General features: G+C 48.1%; 1 protein-coding gene across 1 annotated transcript in view; it reads left to right on the forward strand.

Moving 5' to 3' along the window:
- The window catches only part of ABCC5 (ATP binding cassette subfamily C member 5), a 39,230-nt gene extending 16,734 nt beyond the window's left edge, over positions 1 to 22,496 (forward strand). The window contains exons 9-24 of the mRNA XM_048506963.1: positions 1,686 to 1,829; positions 2,413 to 2,515; positions 3,618 to 3,802; positions 4,760 to 4,906; positions 5,699 to 5,828; positions 7,048 to 7,194; positions 7,302 to 7,440; positions 8,019 to 8,147; positions 8,271 to 8,457; positions 9,487 to 9,576; positions 11,042 to 11,231; positions 13,760 to 13,919; positions 14,506 to 14,584; positions 15,990 to 16,103; positions 18,620 to 18,784; positions 20,966 to 22,496. Coding sequence (XP_048362920.1) covers positions 1,686 to 1,829; positions 2,413 to 2,515; positions 3,618 to 3,802; positions 4,760 to 4,906; positions 5,699 to 5,828; positions 7,048 to 7,194; positions 7,302 to 7,440; positions 8,019 to 8,147; positions 8,271 to 8,457; positions 9,487 to 9,576; positions 11,042 to 11,231; positions 13,760 to 13,919; positions 14,506 to 14,584; positions 15,990 to 16,103; positions 18,620 to 18,784; positions 20,966 to 21,067 — 2,211 coding nt within the window. The 3' untranslated portion in view covers positions 21,068 to 22,496. The remainder of the gene's footprint in view (positions 1 to 1,685; positions 1,830 to 2,412; positions 2,516 to 3,617; positions 3,803 to 4,759; positions 4,907 to 5,698; positions 5,829 to 7,047; positions 7,195 to 7,301; positions 7,441 to 8,018; positions 8,148 to 8,270; positions 8,458 to 9,486; positions 9,577 to 11,041; positions 11,232 to 13,759; positions 13,920 to 14,505; positions 14,585 to 15,989; positions 16,104 to 18,619; positions 18,785 to 20,965) is intronic.
- Positions 22,497 to 24,729: the final 2,233 nt, after the last annotated feature.

The raw sequence follows: 24,729 nt of genomic DNA on the forward strand, positions 1-24,729 counted from the left end.
GATCTACAGTTTCATCAGCTTCTTTGCACAATCTGCATTTTGCATCATCCGAGGATTTGCTCTGAGTTGTAGTAAAAAGCCACGATGGCACAATTTTTCGATTCTGGCATTTGATTGTATTTATCCCAATATCCTGCTCGTGAGCTTCTATAGATGTATCAGAAGATCATAATCGGCCATGTTGAAAACTGCTGTTAGATCTAGTAGAAGCAGCAGCACCGACTTGCTGCTCAGGAAGTGAATTAAATGCCACAAAACAGGAGTCCACCAAGATACGACCAGTTCTGGTCGCCGCATCTCAAAAAGGATATTGAGGAGATAGAAAAAGTGCAGAGAAGGGCAACAAGGATGATTGAGGGACTGGAGCACCTTCCCTATGAAAAGAGGCTGCAGCGTTTGGGACTCTTTAGTTTGGAGAGGAGGCAGCTGAGGGGGGATATGATTGAAGTCTACAAAATTATGCATGGGGTAGAAAATGTTGACAGAGAGAAATTTTTCTCTCTTTCTCACAATACTACAACCAGGGGGCATACATTGAAAATGCTGGGGGGAAGAATTAGAACTAATAAAAGGAAACACTTCTTCACGCAACGTGTGATTGGTGTTTGGAATATGCTGCCACAGGAGGTGGTGATGGCCACTAACCTGGATAGCTTTAAAAGGGGCTTGGACAGATTTATGGAGGAGAAGTCGATTTATGGCTACCAATCTTGATCCTCCTTGATCTCAGATTGCAAATACCTTAACAGACCAGGTGCTTGGGAGCAGCAGCAGCAGAAGGCCACTGCGTTCACATCCTACATGTGAGCTCCCAAAGGCACCTGGTGGGCCACTGCGAGTAGCAGAGAGCTGGACTAGATGGACTCTGGTCTGATCCAGCTGGCTTGTTCTTATGTTCTTATGTTCTTATACCTTTCTTATTTACATGAAAGATTTGTTGAATGTCACCACCTCTGTTATGGACTTCCAGGACATTTACTATTACCATATATTGGAGTGAGACCAGTTGGCAATTTTAATTCCCGTGGAGTTTTTTTTTTTTTTTGCATTTGTGGATGGTTGCACACTCATTTGATAATATATTCATGTGTGTTGGCATACATACGATTTTGTAGCCTGAATATAGTTTTTTTTTTGGGGGGGGGACTTTTCCTTGGGTTTGTTTACTTTATTTTTCATTGGCCCCCACATCTTTCCATGCGAGGAAGAGACAGCTGCCTGTTAACATTAGCCATTTCTGTTGACAATCAAGTGTAAAAACACAGTTTTTATTCATTTTTGTTTCTTTTTGATTTAACTTACAGGCTGCTCTTGACCATACAGGCTCATGGCCACTTTCAACAATCAGTTTGATAAACAAACCCCCCCAATAAAACAGTACAATAAAACCGTAAGATCTATAAATAACCCTCCTCATCCATATCTTAGAGCCATTCAATGCTATCGGATAAAACACTGTTGAAAAATTTAAGATGTAATCTCCCATAACTCAAAATATTCAAACATCCACACAAGGAAAGGGTAGGAGGGAAGGGAAATGTGGGATTTCGTCACGGTGTCTCTCTGTGCGTTTCCGTTTACAGCAGTCCACTACCGGCAGAGAAGGGTAGGAATGATCTATGCAAGGATGTGTGTGTTTTTCTCTTCCTGATATTGAGTGCTCGTTCCCTGTCTTTGATCTCCAGTATCTCGTGGATTGTGACGAAGTGGTCTTCATGAAGGAGGGCTGCATCACCGAGAGGGGAAGCCACGAGGACCTAATGAACCTGAACGGGGACTACGCGGCCATTTTTAATAGCCTGCAGCTGGGAGAGACGCCACACATCGAGGTACGCTGCCCAACAGCCGTTAAAGCGTAGTTATAGGATCATAGAGTGGGAAGGGGCCATACAGGCCATGTAGTCCAAAGGTAGGAAGGTTTGGCCCCCTTGGGCGCCAACAGTTTTCTAGAGCCCATTGTATTTGCTCATTACAGTGGGTTTTACCGCTAGCCTGAACATGAATTGGCAAAATAAACTGGGGCGATTATTATTGAATGTATTCTGTGGGAGGCAGTCTTGTTTTCATATTCGGCCCGTTTCCTATTTACAGTGGCATTGTGGTTAAGAGCAGGCGCATTCTAATCTGGAGGAACCGGGTTTGATTCCCTGCCCTGCCACCTGAGCTGCAGAGGCTTATCTGGGGAATTCAGATTAGCCTGGACACTCCAACACACGCCAGCTGGGTGACCTTGGGCTAGTCACAGTTCTTCTGAGCTCTCTCAGCTCCACCTACCTCAGAGGGTGTTTGTTGTGAGGGGGGAAGGGAAAGGAGTTTGTAAGCCCCTTTGAGTCTCTTATAGGAGAGAAATGGAGGATATAAATCCAAACTCTCCTCCTTCTTCTGTTTAGTTCCTTCCTCCCTTGTTTTCAGATAAATGTAAAGAAAACGGCCAACAGTTCGTTGAAAAGGCCGCAAGATAAAAGCACCAAGCCAGGATCTGTGAAAAAAGAAAAGCTAGTCAAGAAGGACAAAGGTACTGTCTCACATGCATCATCTCATAGACTCTCTGCTTTTCAAGTTAGAGTATTTTGTTTTGTAAGATATTCTGGTCTGTTTGTCATTCAGATGAGCTACTTTTGTTCATTATTGCCTTTTGTTTGCTGGCATTAATAATTTTTGGTAACGAGTAGAGCAAGGCTCCCCGTTCTTGTTGTGCAGGCCCACTCAAAGCCAATTCAGATCTTCTCAAAGGCCACATTATAATTATTATAATTATAATAATAATAATAATTATTATTATTATTAATTAGATTTATAGGCCGCCTCACCTCCAAAGGGCTCGAGGCGGCTCACAATACAGCTGTTCCAATAACAGCACATAAAATACATAACTAAAACTAACCACATTAAAACCAATTTCTACAGCAGCAATATCTTAAAACTTAAATGACAAAGTTAAGAGCAAGCAAAAATTAAAGACAGGCGCCCGATCAAAAAGGCTGGGAGGGGAAAGGCAGGGCCCAAGATGGAATCAAGGCCCTGCCAAAACTGGCAGCCTCAGTGTGGGGCGGTAAATCTGCGGCCAGCCTCACCAAAGGCCCGGTAGAACAGCTCAGTCTTACAGGCCCTGTGGAACTCACCAAGGTCCCGCAGGGCCCAGACAGCTGGAGGGAGAGCGTTCCACCAGGCAGGGGCCAGAGCCGTAAAGGCCACAGCTGGCCCAGGCTCTAGGGCCAGCACTGATCGTGCTGCGAGAGGCTAGGGGTTTCCCATCAGTTCCGCCACTGCACCGTTTTAACCGTAGCCCCGGTGCCTATCGCGGCGGACATAAGGGGTGATGCGGTCCCGCAGGTATGAGGGCCCCATGCCACATAGGGCCTTAAAGGTCAATACCAACACCTTGAAAACGATCCGGAACTCCACTGGTAGCCAGTGCAGGCGGCACAGCATGGGAGTGATATGGTCTAGATAACCATAACATGCAGGAATCGTGCTTTAAAATTGGGGCGAAACCGGTAATATTGTACCGGCAATATTGAAACGATCACAAAATGGATGGCAGTCTGTCCTCTGCCCATCAGCCTGTTTGCTGTTCATTTCTTTCCCGCTCTTCTCTGCCGCACGTGTGTACTTAGGCCGGCTGATCCAGCTGGAAGAAAAAGGCAAAGGCTCCGTCCCCTGGTCAGTCTACGGCGTCTACATCCAGGCGGCCGGAGGGCCCATCGCTTTCTTCGTCATCATGGCACTCTTCGTGTTGAACGTGGGCAGCACCGCCTTCAGCAACTGGTGGCTGAGCTATTGGATCAAGCAAGGCAGCGGGGTAAGAGCCAACGATGTCTTCGAACCCTTTGTGGATTACATGAGGATGGTCAGAGTGTGCTTGTGCTGGATTCGACCGGGAGGATGGGGTAGGGGATAGTCACTGCTTTCTTTGACAGAAAGGAAATCGGAACTAGCTGTCCCCAAAGCGGTGCCCATGACAGCGAGGGCGCAAGCTGGCACCAAGTGTTGTGAGAAAGTAGGCGGGGCCAGGTGACACCGTTGCCCAGCAGGGCTCTTGATTGGGCACTGAAAATCTGATTGACTACGCAGATCAAAACAGCATTGGCTACCACAAGAGGTGGAGCCAGCCACAAAATGTCTGCAGCAGCTTACCATCCGTTGCACAGCTACTGCCATGGCAGTTATTTTTTAAAATCTGCACAGCCAATCAGCCCCACCTGGCCCTTTCTGAAAACACTTGGCAGGCACCAAGAAAGGTGTTGGCAGGCGCCATATTGGAGATTCCTGTATTAAGTATTCACGGAGATGCTGAGAAATGTTAAGCTCATTGTTATTTATTGCATTTTTATGGAAATTTAATTAATTTATAGCACTAACTAGTATATACCATTTATAGATCCTGGGGAAGGTTATACCTTTTTAGTAAATAGGCTGTGAATAACGAATGGCTAGAAATATCTTTATCCTGCCTTTTAAGTGTAGTTGTACTATATCTGTTCACAATCCCGTGTACAATGGAATGGTCAAAATTTTTAAAACTATGTTAAATTTTTATACATGAAGTGTGATCTTAGAATGTAAAACTACTCATAGACGGCATGTACAACTCTTTTAAAATTTAATAACGGTTTATATTCACGCTTGTATACCTTATGCCAATAAAGGTCTATTGCGATTGTGATTGTTAAGCCTGGGAGAGGTCAGCTGACCAAAACAGGGCGGACTGGTAACCTCTTCCCATTTCTGGTCACTTGACCTTGGGTTTTTGAAACAGAACACCAATCTGACGCTGGGAAACGAGACGGTTGTGAGCGGCAGCATGAAAGACAACCCCCACATGCGTTACTATGCTGGCATCTACGCGCTCTCCATGGGGGTCATGCTGATTCTGAAAGCTGTACGTGGGGTCGTCTTCGTCAAGGTACGTGCAAAGAGGGAGGCGAGGCGGATCGGCTTCCTTGCTCGGGCTGCTGTCGTTTAGTGCCAGTCCATGTTTCATTTGCCTTCTGAACTCTGAGCCAGGCTTCTTCCAGTGGTTGAGTACCACCATGGTACTTTGCTTTGCCCCCGTATATGAGCTGGCAAAAATGAGATGTAAACGAGCCAACTTTGGGGACCTCATAAGGCAGTGATGGCGAACCTTTTTGAGACCGAGTGCCCAAAATTGCAACCCAAACCCCACTTATTTATCGCAAAGTTCCAACCCGGCAACTTAACCTGAATCCTGAGGTTTTAGTTTAGAAAAAAACGGTTGGCTCCCTCTTCCTCCGCCCCACCCATTCGAGCAGGGGCCAGTCTGCTCTAGCCTCCAGCAAGTCCCGCGCACACCACTCTGTGCCTCTCTAGCATCTCTGCCTCCTCTGCACCCCGCCCCCTCGGGCAGCACCCACCCGGAGAACAGGCACCTGGCCCCGCCAGCTGAGTCCTCCCTGCTCACCACGGTGCACGCACGTCGTGCTCAGTGGCCCAGGCCAGCCTAGATGTATGTGCGTGTGTGTGTGGGGGGGTGATTTTCTGCCCCCCACATAATGAACTTATTCATTTCTTGCCCCTCCAATGGCCTTTGAAGGAGCCAGCAGAGAGATCTGTGGTTTTCTACACATTCCGTCTCCCTTTGTGGCTTGTCATACTTGACCAAATAGCCCATCTGCAAAGCATTCTCGCCGATTTCAGGGACCTTCTCCCCCCCCCCCCCCCCCCCAATTCGCTGCAGGGGACGTTGAGAGCCTCCTCCAGACTCCACGATGAGCTCTTCCGACGGATCCTTCGAAGCCCTATGAAATTCTTTGACACGACGCCAACCGGGCGGATTCTCAACAGGTTCTCAAAAGACATGGATGAAGGTAACTAAACATGCTTTGGGTTTTGCTTTCGGTGCCCGCTCCTTTGCTTTGCTGCGGAAGTGGCTCATTTTAGGGCATTGCTAGATACCATGCTTGGTCTACCCTCCCCCAAAATTTATGCTAAAGGTTATTTTTGTTGTTCATCCGTGCTGTTCAAGTAGATCCTTTTGGAGCTCTTCAGAAGAAGAGTTGGGTTTTATACCCTGCTTTTTTCTACCAGAGTAGTGTCGTAATTAAGAGTGGTGGACTCGAATCTGGAGAACCAGGTTTGTTTCCCCGCTCCTCCACAGGTAGCTTGCTGGGTGACCTTGGGCTAGTCACAATTCTCTTAGTATTCTCTCAGCCCTACCTACCTCACAGGGTATCTGTTGTGGGGAGAAGAAGGAAAGGAGTTTGTAAGCCACTTTGAGGCTCATTGTAGTTGAGAAAAGCAGGGTGTAAATCCAAACTCCTCCTCTTCTACCTTTAAAGAATCAGAAAGTAGCTTACAATTGCCTTCTGTTCCCCTCCCCACAATGAGTAGAAGGCATTCTCCCTTGAGCGGGAGGACATCTTGTGGGTGGTTCCCATTGTCCATTCGGGGAGGCAGGAAATTACTTTTTTCCTCTTCCTGTTGTGTGGAACCGCCCCCAGGATCTCAGTCTGTTTCCTGCCTCCAAGGGGAGAGCACGTGGTCTACCTGCTCTCTGAACTTCGCATGCTACCATGCTGCTTCCAACTGGCTCCTGGCCTTTGAAGGACTTCTCTGCTCTTCACCCTCCTTCTTCTCTTTGCTCAGAGACCTCCTGATTTTGTGGCGGAGGACGGGCTGAAACATTTCTGGCTATTTTTGCAGTAAAAGGGTGGGAGTTGACTCCTGAAAGGAAAGTTAAATCGTGGTACATGTTGGTTGGATAATTAGGGTTTCTTCTGTCTCTGGCGTAGGAGGTTAAGAGCTCATGTATCTAATCTGGAGGAACCGGGTTTCATTCCCAGCTCTGCCGCCTGAGCTGTGGAGGCTTATCTGGGGAATTCAGATTAGCCTGTGCGCTCCCGCACGCCAGCTGGGTGACCTTGGGCTAGTCACAGCTTCTCGGAGCTCTCTCAGCCCCACCCACCTCACAGGGTGTTTGTTGTGAGGGGGGAAGGGCAAGGAGATTGTCAGCCCCTTTGAGTCTCCTGCAGGAGAGAAAGGGGGATATAAATCCAAACTCTTCTCTTCTTCTTCTCTCTCTTCTAGTCGACGTCCGCTTGCCCTTTCAAGCCGAGATGTTAATCCAGAACGTTATCCTGCTCTTCTTCTGCGTGGGAGTGATCGCTGGCGTCTTCCCCTGGTTCCCACGCAAGGGCCCCTCCCCGGTCTCTCTCAACCATCTCGTTACATTGTAATCCAGGCATGCAGGACAGCGGTCCGCGATTCCCGCAGGCGGTGGCCAATCTTTTGCAGCATAAGACGCCCCACTTCGCTAAAAGCCTTTCTTGGTGACAATTCAGGCGTTGTTGATAACAAACCGCAAGCGACTGTCAGCGCCCTCATATACAGCCGCGGCGCGACCGCCATTCCCGGGAGCACCGTGTTCAGCCCCGGTCGCCACATCCTCAAAAAGGATATCGAAGAGATCGAAGAAGTGCAGCGAAGGGCAACAAGGATGACCGATGGACCGATAACCTTCCTTATGAGGAGAAGCTGCATAGTTTGGGACTCTTTAGTTTGGAGATGATGATGTCCGGAGGATATGATTGAAGTCTATAAAATTATGCATGGGGTAGAAAATGTTGACAGAGAGAAATTTTTCTCTCTCACAATACTAGAACCAGGGGGCATTCATTGAAAATGCTGGGGGGAAGAATTAGGACTAATAAAAGGAAACACTTCTTCGACTAACGCAGATTGGTGCCTGGAGGTGCCGCCACAGGAGGTGGTGACGGCCACCAGCCCGGCGCGCTTCAAAAAGGGCTTGGACAGATTCATGGAGGATAGTCCATCCATATCCTGAATCCTGATCCTCCTTGATCCCCGCAAACGGCCTTAGCAGACCAGGTGCTCGGGAGCAGCAGGAGCAGCAGAAGGCCATTGCTTTCACATCCTGCCTGTGAGCTCCCAAAGTCACCTGGTGGGCCACTGCGAGTAGCAGAATGCTGGACTAGATGGGCTCTGGTCTGATCCAGCAGGCTAGTTCTTATGTTCTTATGTTCTTCCACCCCCTTCAGGGTTTTCATCCGGGAGCTGAAACGCCTGGACAACATCACACAGTCTCCGTTCCTCTCTCACATCACGTCGAGCATCCAAGGCCTGTCTACGATCCACGCCTACAATAAAGGGCAAGAATTCCTGCACAGGTAAGCGCGTGGCTTTTCTCCGGGATTGCTGCGCTGCCAGACTTCCAGTCCTGACCACTCGTATTTGCTAGCCAGGATTAAAGCGGCCAGGAAAGCGCACCATTTCCCATCTCTCTCTTCCAGGTACCAGGAGCTGTTGGACGACAACCAGGCTCCGTTCTTCTTGTTCAGCTGTGCCATGCGGTGGCTGGCTGTTCGGCTGGATATCGTCAGCATCGCCCTCATTACAACCACGGGGCTGATGATCGTCTTGATGCACGGGCACATTTCCCCTGCCTACGCCGGCCTGGCCATCTCCTATGCTGTCCAGGTGACTGTTGCCCTCGTTTGAAATATATTTATACATCTGAGTCTCGGAGCTCAGATTACTGGCAGTAGTTTAACAGCATTGCGACGGCACTGTTTGAATAAGGGAGGCTAAACACTCCCTTCTCTGCCTTCCTCTTGTGCTGCTAGAGCCGTGGTGGCGAACCTTTGGCACTCCAGATGTTATGGACTACAATTCCCATCAGCCCCTGCCAGCACAGCCAATTGGCCATGCTGGCAGGGGCTGATGGGAATTGTAGTCCATAACATCTGGAGTGCCAAAGGTTCGCCACCACTGTGCTAGAGACACTTTTTTGACCCTGGTTCCGGCCTAATGGAAGAAGAGAGAAGAGGAGTTCGGATTTATACCCCCCTTTTCTCTCCTGTAAGGAGACTCAAGGTGGCTTACAAGCTCCTTTCCCTTCCTCTCCCCACAACAGACAGGGGAAGGGAAAGGAGTTTGTAAGCTCCTTTGAGTTTCCTATAGAAGGGGGGGGGGGGTATAAATCCAACTCTTCTTACGATTCTATTGCTTTGAAAAGTACAGTGTTTTTATTTTTTATTTATTTTATTTATTTTTCAAACTTATATACCGCCCAACCCCCAAAGGGCTCTGGGCGGTGAACAACCTAAAATTCAATACAAATAAACATAAAATCAAATATCAGTTAACCACTAAATACATCAGTTAAAAGCAGCAATTCATACATAATATAATATAACAATGCCCGCTAAATCCCTCTTAGACCCTCCCGAGAGGGGAGAGGAAGGGTAGGTCCTACAGGTGGTAGTGGACCTTGTACATGAAATGGGGGGAGGGGCGGTGGGTGGGTCCTACAGGTGGTAGTGGACCTTGTACATGAAATGGGGGGAGGGGGGCATTGAATTGTGCCTTAGGAAAGCGCCTGGTTTTTTTGTGTTTGTGGGCGGTAGAACAAATACTACCGTTGTTACAGAAGCCTGATAAGCCAAGGAGCAAATACATTAGAGTCCCTGCTGTTAGTGGTGCAAATACAATTGTTTTCTTCTCCAGTTAACAGGGCTGTTCCAGTTCACAGTCAGACTGGCTTCGGAGACAGAGGCCCGCTTCACTTCCGTGGAGAGGATCGACCACTATATCAAGGTAGCCAAAATACGTTCTCGGATGTCTTATCGAGAGGACGGGGGCTTCTGCGTCTCTCCCGTTTTCGCAGCAGCTGGACTACTTCACCAGTGACACAGTTTCCATGGCCTGCCCACAGTGGGATTATTCTGTTCTAGCCCATAAATATTAATAGGCTTTTATACGAGTCCAAAAGTTTCAGGGGCCGGGCAACTACAAGCGCCATCTTGTACATTTGTGTCATTGATGAACTGGTCCAGCCGCTGCAAAATATGAGAGACCAGGAAACCCCGGTCTCCTTGATATTTTTGAAGAAACTGGCTTAACTGAAACTTTGGAAGATTTAAGGACTTACCTGCATTTGAAGCTGTTGTTCCAGGACTTACCTTAGTCTGCTGCATGTTGTTTTTTCTTCTTCTGGTTAGTGCATTCCGGACACATGTATATTTCTTTGTATGCTTCATCTGTATGTTTCATTTTGTCCTCAAGAAAGTGTCCTTCGCTATCAAACCCAAGGAGAAGGTCTTGTGCACTGCTTAGTTTTGCTTTGTTGTAGGATATGTATGATTTCTATAATCTGCACATGTTTTGTGTAAGCACATTGTCTTATGTCACTGTGTCTTTTAGATTCCTCGTATAATAAAGCACCTCCTAGTTTATTTAATTGATTTCTGTGGTAGTCATTTGGTGTTCTTGGAAGATAGCCAGAACTTTCTATAGTGCATTTTGCATATTATCTGGGAATGGAAATTTACTGCTGGAAAATTGATTTGATTGTCCTCCTCTCTGTCTGCTTGCCAAAACACGACAAAATACCCGATGCCTATCTTTTCCCTGTCGCTTTAATGGACTTCTAATGGATATTCCATGGTGATTCATTTAGCATATGTCAATATGTATGCTATCCTCTTGAATATGTGCTTAGTAGACACAAATTGAATTCTGTCTGAATAACTATTTTGCAATACAGTCTTAAGGATTTTCTTAATTGATTGATACGTCTTATCTATTTTTAGTATTTTTCTTTGTCTGGACACATTGTATTCCCTTCCATGTTGGTTTTGCGACTCTCAGTTTTTTAAAAAGGAAAAATCCTCCGTCCACTTTCAGTTTTAATGTGGACATAGTTAGATAAGTGGGGTCATAACAGTAGGTAGTGCCTTATTGAGCTAATGCCCCTGATGCTGACATATGGTTGGGCTCACTGCAGAGTATCATCCCATTCACTTTCCCCCCCAACACTGTAATCCTCTTTGAGTCTTGATGAAAAAAGCACAGTATAAATGTAAATGATTCCATCTGTCCTCAAGGACATTGTTAGCTGCATCTGTCCTTAAGGACACTGTTATCTTCCTTACATGCAGATATTAGTTGCACTTTTTGCTTTCCAGTGCTGTTCAGCCATAGTTTTAAGGGAAATGTTGCTTGAGAACAATGTTCCCAGTGGAGGCCGTGACATTTTCTCCCCCTCTCCCCTCTTTCCAAGACACTTTCTCTGGAGGCTCCAGCTCGGATCAAGAACAAAGCTCCCCCTCCCGACTGGCCTCAGGAAGGAGAAGTCATCTTTGAAAACGCCGAAATGCGGTACCGGGAGAACCTCCCACTCGTCCTCAAGAAAGTGTCCTTCACTATCAAACCCAAGGAGAAGGTTGGCATTGTGGGGAGAACAGGGTCAGGTAAGCAGGTATACTCCTTGCCACATAAAGACTGAAGTGCGTTCAGTTGTGGTGCGAAGGAAGAGAAAGTAGCGTGCTTCCGCAGTAGGAAAATAGTCCCGAATGATTATGAGCGTTATAATTCATTTTTAAGCCACAAGTCCTTCGCAAAAACAACCGGAACCACCCCCAATTTTGTCCTGAAGAAGGTGCCTGTTCGCCCAGTCACTAGTGCATCACTTTATTTGCGTAGGAGGTTAAGAGCTCGTGTTTCTAATCTGGAGGAACCGGGTTTGATTCCCAGCTCTGCCGCCTGAGCTGTGGAGGCTTATCTGGGGAATTCAGATTAGCCTGTACACTCCCACACACGCCAGCTGGGTGACCTTGGGCTAGTCACAGCTTCTCGGAGCTCTCTCAGCCCCACCTACCTCACAGGGTGTTTGTTGTGAGGGGGGAAGGGCAAGGAGATTGTCAGCCCCTTTGAGTCTCCTACAGGACAGAAAGGGGGGATGTAAATCCAAACTTCTTCTTCCCAGTTGTGCTGGCAAAAAGAAGCCTTCCTCTGTTTTGACTGGCAGATGGCAGAGCCATCTAGTGGTCGTACGGGAAAAAGTTGGTGGCGGAAAGTTCCTTCCAAGTCCCAGCTGATTTATGGTGACCTTGTAGGGTTTGCAAAGCAAGAGATGTTCGAACAGAGACTATTTACCATTGCCTTCCTCTGTGTACCAACTCTGGACTTCTGGCTGTTGTTGATTTTCTGGACTGTGTGGTCCCGGTCTGGCGGTTTATTCCCCTAATGTTTCACCTGCTTCTGTGGCTGGAAGAGGCATGTCACACCAGTTGAGTCCAACCGTGAAAGCCTTTGACAATCCCATCGAAGTGCTGATCAGGATAGACTCTGCTTTGCTTCCAAGCTCTGATGAGATCCGGCAAGCACGAGCCATCCACGTCAGGACAGACAGAGAACGTGCCATCAAGTTGCAGAGGACTTATGGCAGTGATAGCGAACCTTTTCGACACCAAGTGCCCGAATTGCAACCCAAAACCCACTCATTTATCACAAAGTGCCAACATGGCAATTTAACCTGAATACTGAGCGTTACTCAGGAGTAAGCTTGGTGGTAGTCGGTGGCCTTGCTTTGAAGCAACCGTGCAACTCTTCCAATGGGTGAATCACGACCCTAGGAGGGTTTACTCAGAAGCAAGCCCCATTGCCAGCAACCAAGCTTACTCCCAGGTAAAGGATTCCACTTTAGTTCTTTGCATGAAAATCAGAGGGGTTCAACAGTGCTTAACAGGATTACCTACACTGCTTCCCCAAAACTAGGTCTTAGGTTTAATGCTAATAATCGAGCCCAGCGGCCCAGGCCAGCCTAGATAGGGGGGGCTGACTCTGTGTGTGCCCACAGAGAGGGCTCTGAGTGCCACCTCTGGCACCCGTGCCATAGGTTCGCCACCACTGACTTATGGCAACCCCGTACAGTTTTTTCAAGGCAGGAGACCTTCAGAGGTGGTTTCCCTCGCCTGCCTCTTCGTAACTACCCTGGCCTTCTTAGATAACCTTCCAAAGAAGGGAGGCTGTACTCTGCCAAAACTGTGTCTTTCTCCTGCTTCTCAGCCAAAGAGCTCTGAACCTCTTGCTTGTCCCGTCTACCATTTTGTCTTTTCAACAATACTGTGGAGCAGTTGGGGCCAGATACTCTTTCAGCAGAGTAAGATTTGAGTCTAGTAACACTAAAAAAAGGCCAACTGAGTTTTTCTAGGGTGTAAGCTTTCAGGAGTCGAAAGCTGCCTTCGTCAGATACAAGTAAGAGAAGGGAGCTTCAACTCTCAAAAGTTTGTGGCATGGGAAAACTTTTGTCAGTCTTTAAGGCGATATTGGGCACTAATCTTTCTCTTCTGCAGCAGCCACCCAACTGATATTATAAGCCTGTTACCTCCAGAGCTTGATTTGACAGCAGAGAATTTGGTCTTCCCAATCCTGGTCCAGACTGGCATTGCAGTTGCCTCTTTTTGCATCTCAGAACGATGTGTAAACCTGGATGCTACTACATGTGACCCTGCCTCGCTGTCAGGCATGCCATTTCCCATGGTTATTGGTAACCAGGTTTCTCTGGAGGGCATGTTCTGGTGTGAGCAGAGTTGTGTGGTGCCCTCTGAGAACCAGCAGGTCTGTCATCATCCTAGCAAAAAGGCATGGTGGGGTGGCTCAGTGGGCACCTTCACCGGAGTACCTGAGCAAAACACCTTGCAGGCACAAGTATGACGGCATCCTTACAGGTCCGGCAGCTTTTCTTTTAGACACAGTTTTGTAGTGGGCTTGAGACCCTTGAAGCCATTTTTGTGGCTCAAGGAGCTCTATAACTTCTGTACATACTGCGATGCAGCACTGTTTAACGCAGGGGTGTCCAACTCTGGCGTTTCAGATGTTCATGAACTACAATTCCCATCAGCCCCTGCTGGTATGGCCAACTGGCCATGTCTGATTGACAGACCTAGGTGATTCTCAAGCGCTGGTGAATCCATCCTCCTTCCTCTTCCTCTCTTAGGGAAGTCCTCTCTAGGAATGGCGCTTTTCCGCTTGGTCGAACTCTCAGGAGGCTGCATTAAAATCGATGGCGTGAAGATCAATGACATTGGCTTGGCAGATCTCCGGAGCAAGCTGTCCATAATCCCCCAAGAACCGGTGCTGTTTAGTGGAACTGTGAGGTGAGTGCTTAGAGGGGCCAAAACGCCTGAAGAGGGGGGGTGCTCTACCACACTGGGACGTCTGTGCTTGAGTCGCTTTAGAACAGGGGTGGCCAAATCTGCTTAAAACAAGAGCCGCACAGAATAAACTTCAGAAGCTTGAGAGCCACAAAACATGAACAAATATTACACGTGGTAACCAGATGATGCTAACCTGCTGGAACTCACCCGAACAGGCATCTGTTTACAGCGGCTTGAGATTGGAGAGAGGGGGAAATTTGCTGGTTTGGAACTTCTCACCTGCAATGTTCTTTTCCCCTGTCAGTTACATTTGATCATCTTGTGTCTTCTCCGAGCCTGATGTGGAGAGATATTTGGTTTCTGTAGGACACTTTCAGATACGCTGACTAAATCCATTTTTAATTAACTTCAGTGACCATTTGCAGGTGGATCTTGCTGCTTATCCACAGTTGCAAAGTGGACTGGCAGGTGTATTGTTCAGTGGGTGTGAAAGTGCCCCTAAGGTGTGCGCTCTGATGGATGCATATGCGACTGTGCAGAAGGGAATTGATGGCTATTTCCTGTTAACACTTTTCCTTTCCTGTAGATCCAACTTGGATCCTTTCACACAGTACAGTGAAGATCAAATCTGGGACGCTTTGGAACGGACTCACATGAAGGAATGTGTAAGTAGGACAAGAAGAAGCTGAGAGCAGGTGGCTTTCTAGTATCCCACATTCAGCGCGGTGACGCTATGAGATGCTTGCCAATAAATTCAGTGCATCTGTTTAGCGAGAGCCGAGAAGAACTGCTCGAAGCCGTAAGGAATCTTGTGTCTTAGCATAGGTGTCAAACTCGCGGCCCTCCAGATGTTATGGACTAAAGTTCCCATCATCCCCATGCCAGCATGATGGCCGCGAGTTTGACACCTGTGCTTCGGGGCATAAACCCAAGTGTGAGAGACAAACAAAAAGAGGTCTCTCAACTAGCCTTTATACAGAAGAAAGAAGAGGAGAAGAGTTTGGATTCATACCCCGCCTTTCTCTCCTGAAAGAAGTCTCAAAAGGGCTTATGAACTCCTTCCCTTCCTCTCCCTACAACAGACACCTTGTGAGGGGGGGGGGGGGGCTGAGATAGTTCTAAGAGAACCGTGACTGGACCAAGGTCACCCAGCAGGAATGTAGGAGTGGGGAAACAAATCTGGTCCCCCAGGTAAGAGCCTGCCTCTCACGTGGAAGAGTGGGGAGTCGAACATGGTTCTCCAGACTAGGAATTATGCTACATGCAAGGTTTGAAGGCCAGCCCATTTGTGAAGCTTTTACCTACTCATTTGTCATACAGAGGCCTAGAACATCCTGTAGATAGCTGGATAGTCAGAAGCTGGAGAAGAAATCCATCTTGGTTTTGGCTTTTGGATATTTCTGCAAAGTTTCAGGTTTATTAAACTCAAATCCAAAAAGTCTTCAGCTGTCTCCTACAAGTCAAGAGTGAGGGGGGCCAGGCGCACATGCCTGTGGAGATTGATCCGTAATGGTGGGGCTACCACTGAAAAGTCCCTCTCTCCTGTTCCCCCCAAATAAGCTTCTCTGATTGATGGGACAGCCAAGAGGGTGATCTTAGTTCCTGGGCATTACTGTGTGCTAGTTTTGCTTGAGAAAAGTGTAGATGCTGCAGATGAAGAAGAAGAGTTTGGATTTATATCCCCCCTTTCTCTCCTGCAGGAGACTCAAAGGGGCTTACAATCTCCTTGCCCTTCCTCCCTCACAACAAACACCCTGTGAGGTAGGTGGGGCTGAGAGAGCTCCGAGAAGCTGTGACTAGCCCAAGGTCACCCAGCTGGCGTGTGTGGGAGTGCACAGGCTAATCTAGTTCACCAGATAAGCCTCCACAGCTCAGGCGGCAGAGCTGGGAATCAAACCTGGTTCCTCCAGATTAGATACATGAGCTCTTAACCTCCTACGCCACTGCTGGCTCAACGGAGCTTAACCCGGGTCTGTGCTGGCTCTATATGCTTTTTTCCCCTGTGCAAAAGATTGCATTCTGCAGGAGCTGACAGCTCTACATTGACCCTCTTCCCTTATTCTCATCCAGATTTCTCAGCTGCCCCTGAAACTTGAATCCGAAGTAATGGAAAACGGGGAGAACTTCTCCGTCGGGGAGAGGCAGCTGCTTTGCATCGCCAGGGCTTTGCTGCGCCGTTGTAAGGTGAGAAAAACGAGCAGAAGGGAACTATCGTGTCTGTGTTCGACGTTGCTCAGAAAAGCAGAGTTTGCTCTCTGAAAACAGGAGGCTGGCTCCGCCCTCCAATCCAGAGGGAAATCTCAGTTTTCTTTCATTCTGCCCTCTCTCACGTCCTCCCTATTCCCCACCCCACCCCCCGCTTCTCTCATTGGTTAATTTTCAGGAAGCTGTTTAATTTGGGAGGAGGATACCATGTCTTATACTGTAGGGCTTCTTTGGATTTAAAAAGAGGCAGCGGCCCTACCGTTTCCAAAAAGCATAAGCCCCTTCTGATCCAGTTTTTTAAACTTACAAAGCTACTATATCAGTGATGGCGAACCTATGGCACGGGTGCCAGAGGTGGCACTCGGAGCCCTTTCTGTGGGCACGCGAACACAGAGTTCGTCATGTGGGAGGCGGAAAATCACCCCCCACAATCATCTAGGCTGGCCTGGGCCACTGAGCACGATGTGCTGGCGGGCCTGGTGCCTGTGCTCCGGGTGGCTGCTGCTCGAGAGGGGGGGTGGGCACAGAGGAGCCAGAGATGCTAGAGAAGCACAGAATGGTGCGCGTGGGACTTGCTGGAGACTAGAGCAGGCTGGCCCCTGCCTTTCCGAGCGAGGTGGGGAGACAGGAGGGAAGAGGGGGAGCTTAAATCTGTTTTTTTTCTTTTTAAACGTAAAAACCTTGCAGCATTCAGGTTAAATTGCCGGGTTGGCACTTTGTGATGAATAAGTGGGGTTTGGGTTGCAATTTGGGCACTCGGTCTCAAAAAGGTTTGCCACCACTGTACTATATTCTCCCTCCTATCTGCCCCTGGTCTGGATCGCAGGCGTTCAGCAAATAACTCATCTTGTGCACCAAGGTGCCCTTAGCTGCATGACTCATACGAACGGTGCCAACGTGCTCCCGCCCGCAGAGATAGTGGAGTGGAATAGTTTTGCTGCAGCCGCAAGCCTCGTTTGACTTCCTCGTTAGGTGCACGTTGTCAAGTCTGTCTTCTCAGCCGTGAGGTCTAGAAACATGCTCCTCCCCCTCTTTTTAAAAATGAAAGCTGAGCTTTTCGGGAAGCAGAATGCTGTGGCCGTTTCCACCCTGCGCAGCAGGGCCTGTCGCTCCTGCTGGAATTTTCAAAGCTGAGACCACGACAGCACGAGTATCCCACAGGAGTACTGTTTGTAGACATGCACAGCTTAAGGCTCGCGTTTACCTGATGCTTCAGTCTCAGGATGCAACGGCTTCTGTTTCAGCTAAAATAGTAGAGCAAACCGGAGCCTAGATAGGAAGTGTCAAAGCTCAGTGGGCAGCTGAGAGGGGAAGTTGGATGCCTCCTCCCCCCCCCTCCCATTCGCTCCAACTTGGTCACTGTTGGGCCGCTGAACTGTTCAATAATGAGACTCTGTCCAGGTGATTTCTTTATTATGAAACAGCACCAGGAACAAGCATTTAGACTCCTATTGCCAGAACGGAAGCATAAGCAGCAAAGCGTCCTCCGTTATAACCCACGTCATGCCCCCCCATGTCACACGACACCACCCCTGACAACCCGTTCCCAAGGGGAGAGGGCACCCCACCAGTCCCCTGGTCCAGAGACAACACAGCCTCCCCTGGGGTCAAGACAAGCTACATTCCACAATAGTGAAAGAATTGCAACAGCAGGTGTCTAGTGAGCTGAGAAGGCATTGCTCGGGAAGCGAAAGCACAACCAATGAGAAAGTGCAGCCGCAGTAATTAAGAGGACGGAGGCAGTGGTGGGATCCAAAAATTTTAGTAACAGGTTCCCTCGCCAGCCCCCCCCCCCCAGCAAAGGGGGCAGAGGCGTACCTAGGCAAACCTGAGCCCTGGGCAAAACCTGAGTTGGATGCCCCCCCCATGGGCAGCCACCCCACCACGACCCCCCCCCAAATTTTTTTTGCACTTCAGGCTTCATTTCTTTAAATCATCATCACATTATATGAAAATGCTCCCAACTCTACAAATCTAGAACACTTGGCGCAATGGGTGGGAAATTACTTACGGTGGTTCTTTTTTTTGTTTCTGGAGGACTGGTGGAGATAAAAGGTACGAAAGGCTGAGAATCCATGAACTGCAGTACCTGGAAGGGATTAACCCAGTTCAGGGAGTTACATTATTAGTCGCCATTGCTATATGGAACCTTCATGTTCAAAGGCAGGATGCCTCTCGGGGAGGCGTGGGCGTGGAGGCGGAAAAGCGGACCCAATTAGTGACCCCCTCTCGGCACACAAATAATTAGTAACCCACTCTCGGGAACTGGTGAGAACCTGCTGGATCCCACCTCTGGACGGAGGGAACAGGAGAGAGAAAGGATTCCACGTCCCGGCCAGGAGGCATGGCAGGATCACACCAGAAATGGACTGACCATGGCAGGCACTCCCTGAATATCTCCCGTCGCCATTTTGCTGCTGACTGCAGAAGCCTCCTGATGTCTTGCGCGGAAAGAGGAGGTGTTTTGTTTTTAATCTCGTCCGTGCCATGTTCAGGTCCTGATCCTGGATGAAGCCACGGCTGCCATGGACACAGAGACCGATCTTCTGATCCAGGAAACCATCAGAGAGGCGTTTGCTGACTGCACGATGCTGACAATCGCTCACCGCCTGCATACGGTTTTGGGCTCTGATCGGATCATGGTTCTGGTGCAAGGACAGGTCAGTTGGATGGGGACGCTTGGCTTCTTTGACCCACCAGGTTTGCGCTGGAAACTAGAAACAAACGCAGCTCATGATGCTTGAAATGCTACATGTGAACTTATCCAGCTGAGGCAAGAGAGAAGAAGAGAGCTTTGGATTTGTACCCCACCTTTCTCTCCTGCAAGGAGACTCAAGGTGGCTTACAAGCTCCCTTTCCTTCCTCTCCCTACAACAGACACCTTGTGAGGTAGGTGGAGCAGAGAGAGAGAGAGAGAGAGAGAGAGAACTGTGACCGGCATTATAAGTAAGTGGGCATCAGCAAGGTATCATTCTGCTGTGTTCTTTTAGACAACAATACACACTGATTTCTATTTCAGGACAGGTTGGGGCCCTTTGATACCGGACTGCTTATTGTATACAGTACTAAGGCTTACATTATGAGCTTTATTCCAAATGGTGGCTTGGTGGTACCACCCTAGATGGACGTGGGCTCATCAGTGTATAGAAAACTATTTGAGACCTTTATTGGGAGCTTCAATACATTAGATTCATATATAACCTTCCCGGCTGGAACAGGAGATTTTTCAATGATGTTGATAGATTTTTACATGTAACAGTTTGAACTTCTGAGGATGAACCATTTTGGTCAAAATTTATTTATTTAGTCATTATACTTTTTATCCCACACTTTCCCAAAAGGGCTCAGAGCAGGTTACAACAAATTGAAATCATACTAAAACATTGAGATAAAACAATTAAACATTAAAACTATTTTTTTAAAAAACACTGACAACATATTAATAGTTAAATAAAAAGATGGATTTTAGAAAGAAATTGTAAAAAAAATAGATGGCGACTGAATGAATCCATACCATCACGTTCCCACTCCTTCCCCTCCCCCCCCACCCGCTTCAGAGGCCAAGAGGAGTGTTGGTACCGGCTGGCTAGGTGGAGAAGGCTTGGTGGAACAACCAGGTTATATGAACCCTGCAGAATGAAGACAGTTCTCACAGGGCTCTAACCTCAGGTGGATAACTTGTTCCACCAGGGCCGAAAAAGCCCTGGCTCGCTTTGAAGCCAGCCGGATGTCTCTCAGGCCTGGGACCGACAAAAGATTCCCCTCCGATGAGCGATGGGCCTTGAAGGGCAACGTGGGGAGATGTGTCAAGTCTTTGTATTAGTGCTACGATTAACTATTTATGTGATTTGTACGACTGTTCTTTCATTTAGTTTTTAACGACAGTAGATTATTTTAACTTGAAGATTGTGAGCACTGCGCAACAAAAATGTTGATCGTATCGTCGAAGGCTTTCACGGCCGGAATCACTGGGGTGCTGTGTGGTTTCCGGGCTGTATGGCCGTGTTCTAGCAGCATTCTCTCCTGACGTTTCGCCTGCATCTGTGGCTGGCATCTTCAGAGGATCTGATAGTAGGAAAGCAAGTGGAGTATATATACTATCACAGTGATGGCGAACCTATGGCACGGGTGCCAGAGGTGGCACTCAGAGCCCTCTCTGTGGGCACGCACAGAGTTCATCATGTGGGGGGGGGAATCGCCCCCCCCCCCCCACGCACACACACATCTAGGCTGGCCTGGGCCACTGGGCTTGATTATTAGCATTAAACCTAAGACTTTGGAGAAGCAGTATAGGTAACCCTGTTAAGCGCTGTTAAACCCCACTGATTTTCATGCAAAGAACTAAAGCATGATCCTTTACCTGGGAGTAATCTCGGTTGCTGGCAATGGGGCTTGATTCTGAGTAAACCTTCCTAGGGTCGTGATTCACCTGTTTGAAGAGTTGCACGGTTGCTTCAAAGCAAAGCCAACGACTGCCACCAAGCTTACTCCCGAGTAACGCACGCCTCAGAGCCAACCGCTTTTTCTTAACTAAAACTTCAGTATTCAGGTTGAATCGCCATGTTGGCCCTTTGCGATAAATGAGTGGGTTTTGGGTTGCAGTTTGGGCACTCGGTCTCAAAAAGGTTTGCCATCACTGTACTATCAGATCCTCAGGTCCTCTGAAGATGCCAGCCACAGATGTAGGCAAAACGTCAGGAGAGAATGCTGCTAGAACACGGCCATACAGCTCGGAAACCACACAGCACCCCAGTTGATCATATTGTTTATTTTTTGTTTGGTTTCCTTACCTTGCTGCTTCCTAGCTTGTTTCTTACATCTCCCCAACTGATTTGTTTCAGGTGGTGGAATTCGACACTCCGTCTGCTCTTCTGTCGAACGAGAACTCTCGCTTCTCCGCCATGTTTGCTGCTGCAGAAAACAAGATAACAGTCAAGGGCTAAAATTCAGGGCAACTGTCACTTTAATTTGGGAGGTGACCACTTCCTGCCTGTGGCAGGCAGAGCTCCTCCTCTTCCTGCTCCTTCTCCACGTACTCCCAGGAGTTCATTGCCTTTTCCCCCTTTTGATTTATAGCATCATGGGTCAGGATCCGAGGGTCTTTTTTTAAAAAAACAAAAGTACTGTAAGGAGGATTCTTTATGGCTTTTATTATGGTATTTATTCCATATTCTTGTTACTAATTTTTTTGTTATTAAATGCACTCTACAAAAAAAATGGCTCAGGAAGCCATAACTATAAATGTCTCGAGAGGCCTATATTGAAGCTTTATACATGTAGTTATATCTATTCAGAATTCTGTACATAGCCTATATTTACAGTGGAAATGTAAGCTGTTTATTTTATATTAAAATGAGCGCTGCGTTAATACCGGTGCATATTCTTTTTCTATCGGTTTTTGTACAGTTTTATGGTACTGGGGAACCTGGGCTGCGTGGGACACCTTTCTATCTCATGCAGCCAGCTTTCTCGTGTGCTGGGTTTTCCCAGGTCTCCCGGATGGAAGTGAATCTTTGCAGTTGTGTCCTCTTTCGTGTCCTGTTGTCTTATGTCCTTGCACAGAAGGGATGGGAGGAGGTGGGCGGGACACTCTCCGGTGATGCGATTTGGCCGCATCATTGACTGGCAAGGCGTCGGGCTCATTGCAAGGGCACTTGGGAAAAGCAACAGCTCATTCCTGCAGTGGCTTTTCTCTTGTGGTTTCAGGAGCTAGATCTGGTGGTTGCCGAATTTTCCCCCTTACGCATTGAAGGGGACAAGAAGAACTTTCTCTATCGGTAGAATTTTTCCTACATTATAAAAAGAAACACCAGCTCCTGTTTTCACGGGTCAGCCACCTTTGCCCAGAAACATAACTGTAGCAATGAGCCTCTTTGAAATATTGGGTCCCTGCTGCCGGATCCAAGCTTCAGAGCCGCCTCTGCCGAATTATTGATCTTAGATGCTAGTCATCTGGACAGCTCCTCAAGATCGACTCTGACATTTGTAGCAATTAACTGTTTCTGCTCACGTTAAATAGCGTTACTACCCCATTCTCCCAGCAATTTGCCATTTTTAGCAGGTTCCTGCTGGTTAAGGTTTGACACTGGTCTAGGGAGTTTTATTTTCTTACTGTAAAGAGACCTACCTCAGGTTGCTGCGTCCTGTGTGGTATGTTACCATGGTTACTGTACAGCATCCCTGTTGTATGGGACCAGTAGCACGGTCAATCCTGTAATAGCTGTGACTTTTAATTGATCAGGCGTTGCATGTTTTGTTTTGGGTTCCCCCCCTTCCTCTGTCCAGCTGGACATTTTATAGCCTTAGCATGTTTGCAAACTGTTGAGATAAAAATCCGAAAAAGTGAATAAAAACTATTTTGGGTTTTGTAAACTCCTGTGTGATGCTTCTTTCCCCCTCCCTTAGGATATAGTAAAAAATTTTTGCCAGTAACTATACTCCGTCTCAGAAAAAGATGTTAGTCCGGTCAGTTGGGGTGCAGCAATCAAGAAATTTGTATGCTTCTGCACTAAAATATAGTCCTGAACTAATATGAGAATTATCATTCATTTTGCACGCTGTGTAACTGAGTTGTATAATTAAACTGAACTGAATGCTTTCAAATGGACCCCGGGGTGGGGGGGAGGGGGAGAGGGGGGAGATTAGGACTCGGTAGGACCCAGGTGGATTATTCTACTTTTCCATTTGCTTTTTTCCTTGTTGCATCACTGGAGGGCTTTTTAAGGACTTTTTGTTAAATCATTGTTTGCTGTAATAGTTGCTGCAGTGTTGCAAAACTGTACTGCACTGTGGCTACAGCTACTGATTTTTTAAGCCTTCAAAAAGCAACCACACAAAACTGACAGGAATATGATAAAAATGCGGGCAGGACATTTCCAGGGTGAGGACATGCACCCCTTTTCATCCACGCTGACAGCATCATAATATGAAAGCACTTTTCAAAAACATCAGAGCAAACGTTGTTTGGGTGGGGTTGATTAGAGCATGTGGATATTGTCCCTCCAAAAGTGTTCCAGTTTGAAAGCCATATACAACCCTTCTGACATCTTTTGCTGAGACAGACTATAGTAGAACGGGCCCTGCTGCTGTTAGTTAATCCTGCAGCTGGAACACACACATGAAACTATTGTACCGAATCTGGTCCTTGGTTCAGCAAGGTCAGTATTGCCTGCTCAGACTGGCAGCAGTTCTGCTGGATCTCAGAGGGAGGGTCTTTCACATCACTTTCTGCCCGGTCCTTTTAACTGGCGTTGCCAGGGATTGAACCTGGGGTCTCCGGCATGCCAAACAGAGTGTGCTGCTGGCAGGTACTAGCTGGGGTGTGGCCAGGCAGACCAGAGTTTGGGTGGGCAGCAAACAAGGCCTTGGTCAAGACAGGCCTGAATCAGGGCAGGCAGCAGGCAAAGGTGTGGTTGAGGCAGTCCAAAGACACGGCACAAGCAGACAGGCTCATGAGTTGGAGCTGACCAGGAAGCTGCACCAGGCAGAGCCAAGCCCAAGGCAGGATTTATATAGGAGTTGCTGGCTAATGAGGCTAGGATCCTGCAATGACTCAGCCCCCCTCAGAGGAAGGTGCCTCTGTTTCACAGAGCCTTTGGCCGTACCAAGCAGCAATGCGAGCACTGCTCCTTTTACTCTCTTAACTGAAGCCTCTGACTCCTTCATGCAGCTGGCCCTTTACTTAGCCCTTTGAGATTCCAGACGGCTCTCCCAGCTGCACAGCATCAGGTTCTGCCTTGGTTTGCAAGGAAGGGCTGGGAGCTGGCTCTGCTGTCTGCATTTCCTCGCGAGGAGCCAGCTCTGGCTTCAGTATCTTCAGGCTATACAAGAGGCCTCTGTGTCCAGGGACTGGCGCATGAGACAGGTGCTCTACCGCAGAGCTGAGGGCCCAACCTTACTACAAGGAAAACAAAGATCAACTGTTCCTGAAAAGGACATTCCAGCAGATCAGGTTACCTCCAAGCGGTGTCCTACAGCAGAGGCTGAGGACAACCACTTTCAGCAGATAAGGGGCACCATGACCCAGCTGTAGAATTAAAACGAGTATCTGGAAATAGACACTGAATCCCATCTTTCACTACAGTGTTATGAAGACCGATGTGACCAAATTCCGTATTCCCTATTTCATTTAAATTTTGCACCATTTAATTGTGGGACTGCCATAGTCCTCTATGGAAGTTCATGTCCAAGCATGAAAAACTGAGGGGGAGGGGGCAGAAGAATTGCGTGCTTTGATCAGATCAAAGGTCCAGCAAGTCCAATAAGCTCTAGGGAATTGACATGCACTACAGGGAACCTCACATGGGAGGATAACAAGAGGTAGACTGCCCCTGAAACTGGAGGTTCTGTTCCTCGGAGAAACAGTGACGGTGAGATCTCTCAGGGTTTGGGGGTGGGGCTTGTTTTCACAGCCCCCTGATCTAGGGGCTGTTACCCCAGATCGCGGCAATGAATTCCCCAAGCCCGGGTATTATTCCCGGGTCGCCCACGCGGGAGGCGGTGCTCTGCTGAGCCGGTCGTGGGGCGAGCGCCCCCTGGTGGCTGCTGCGCGCGGCCTTCTGGCCTCGGGCCGCCGCCTGCTTCTCTCTGGCGCCCCCAGCGGCCG

This window comes from Sphaerodactylus townsendi, linkage group LG08, assembly GCF_021028975.2.
Source record: "Sphaerodactylus townsendi isolate TG3544 linkage group LG08, MPM_Stown_v2.3, whole genome shotgun sequence".
NCBI classification, from domain to species: Eukaryota; Metazoa; Chordata; class Lepidosauria; order Squamata; family Sphaerodactylidae; genus Sphaerodactylus; species Sphaerodactylus townsendi.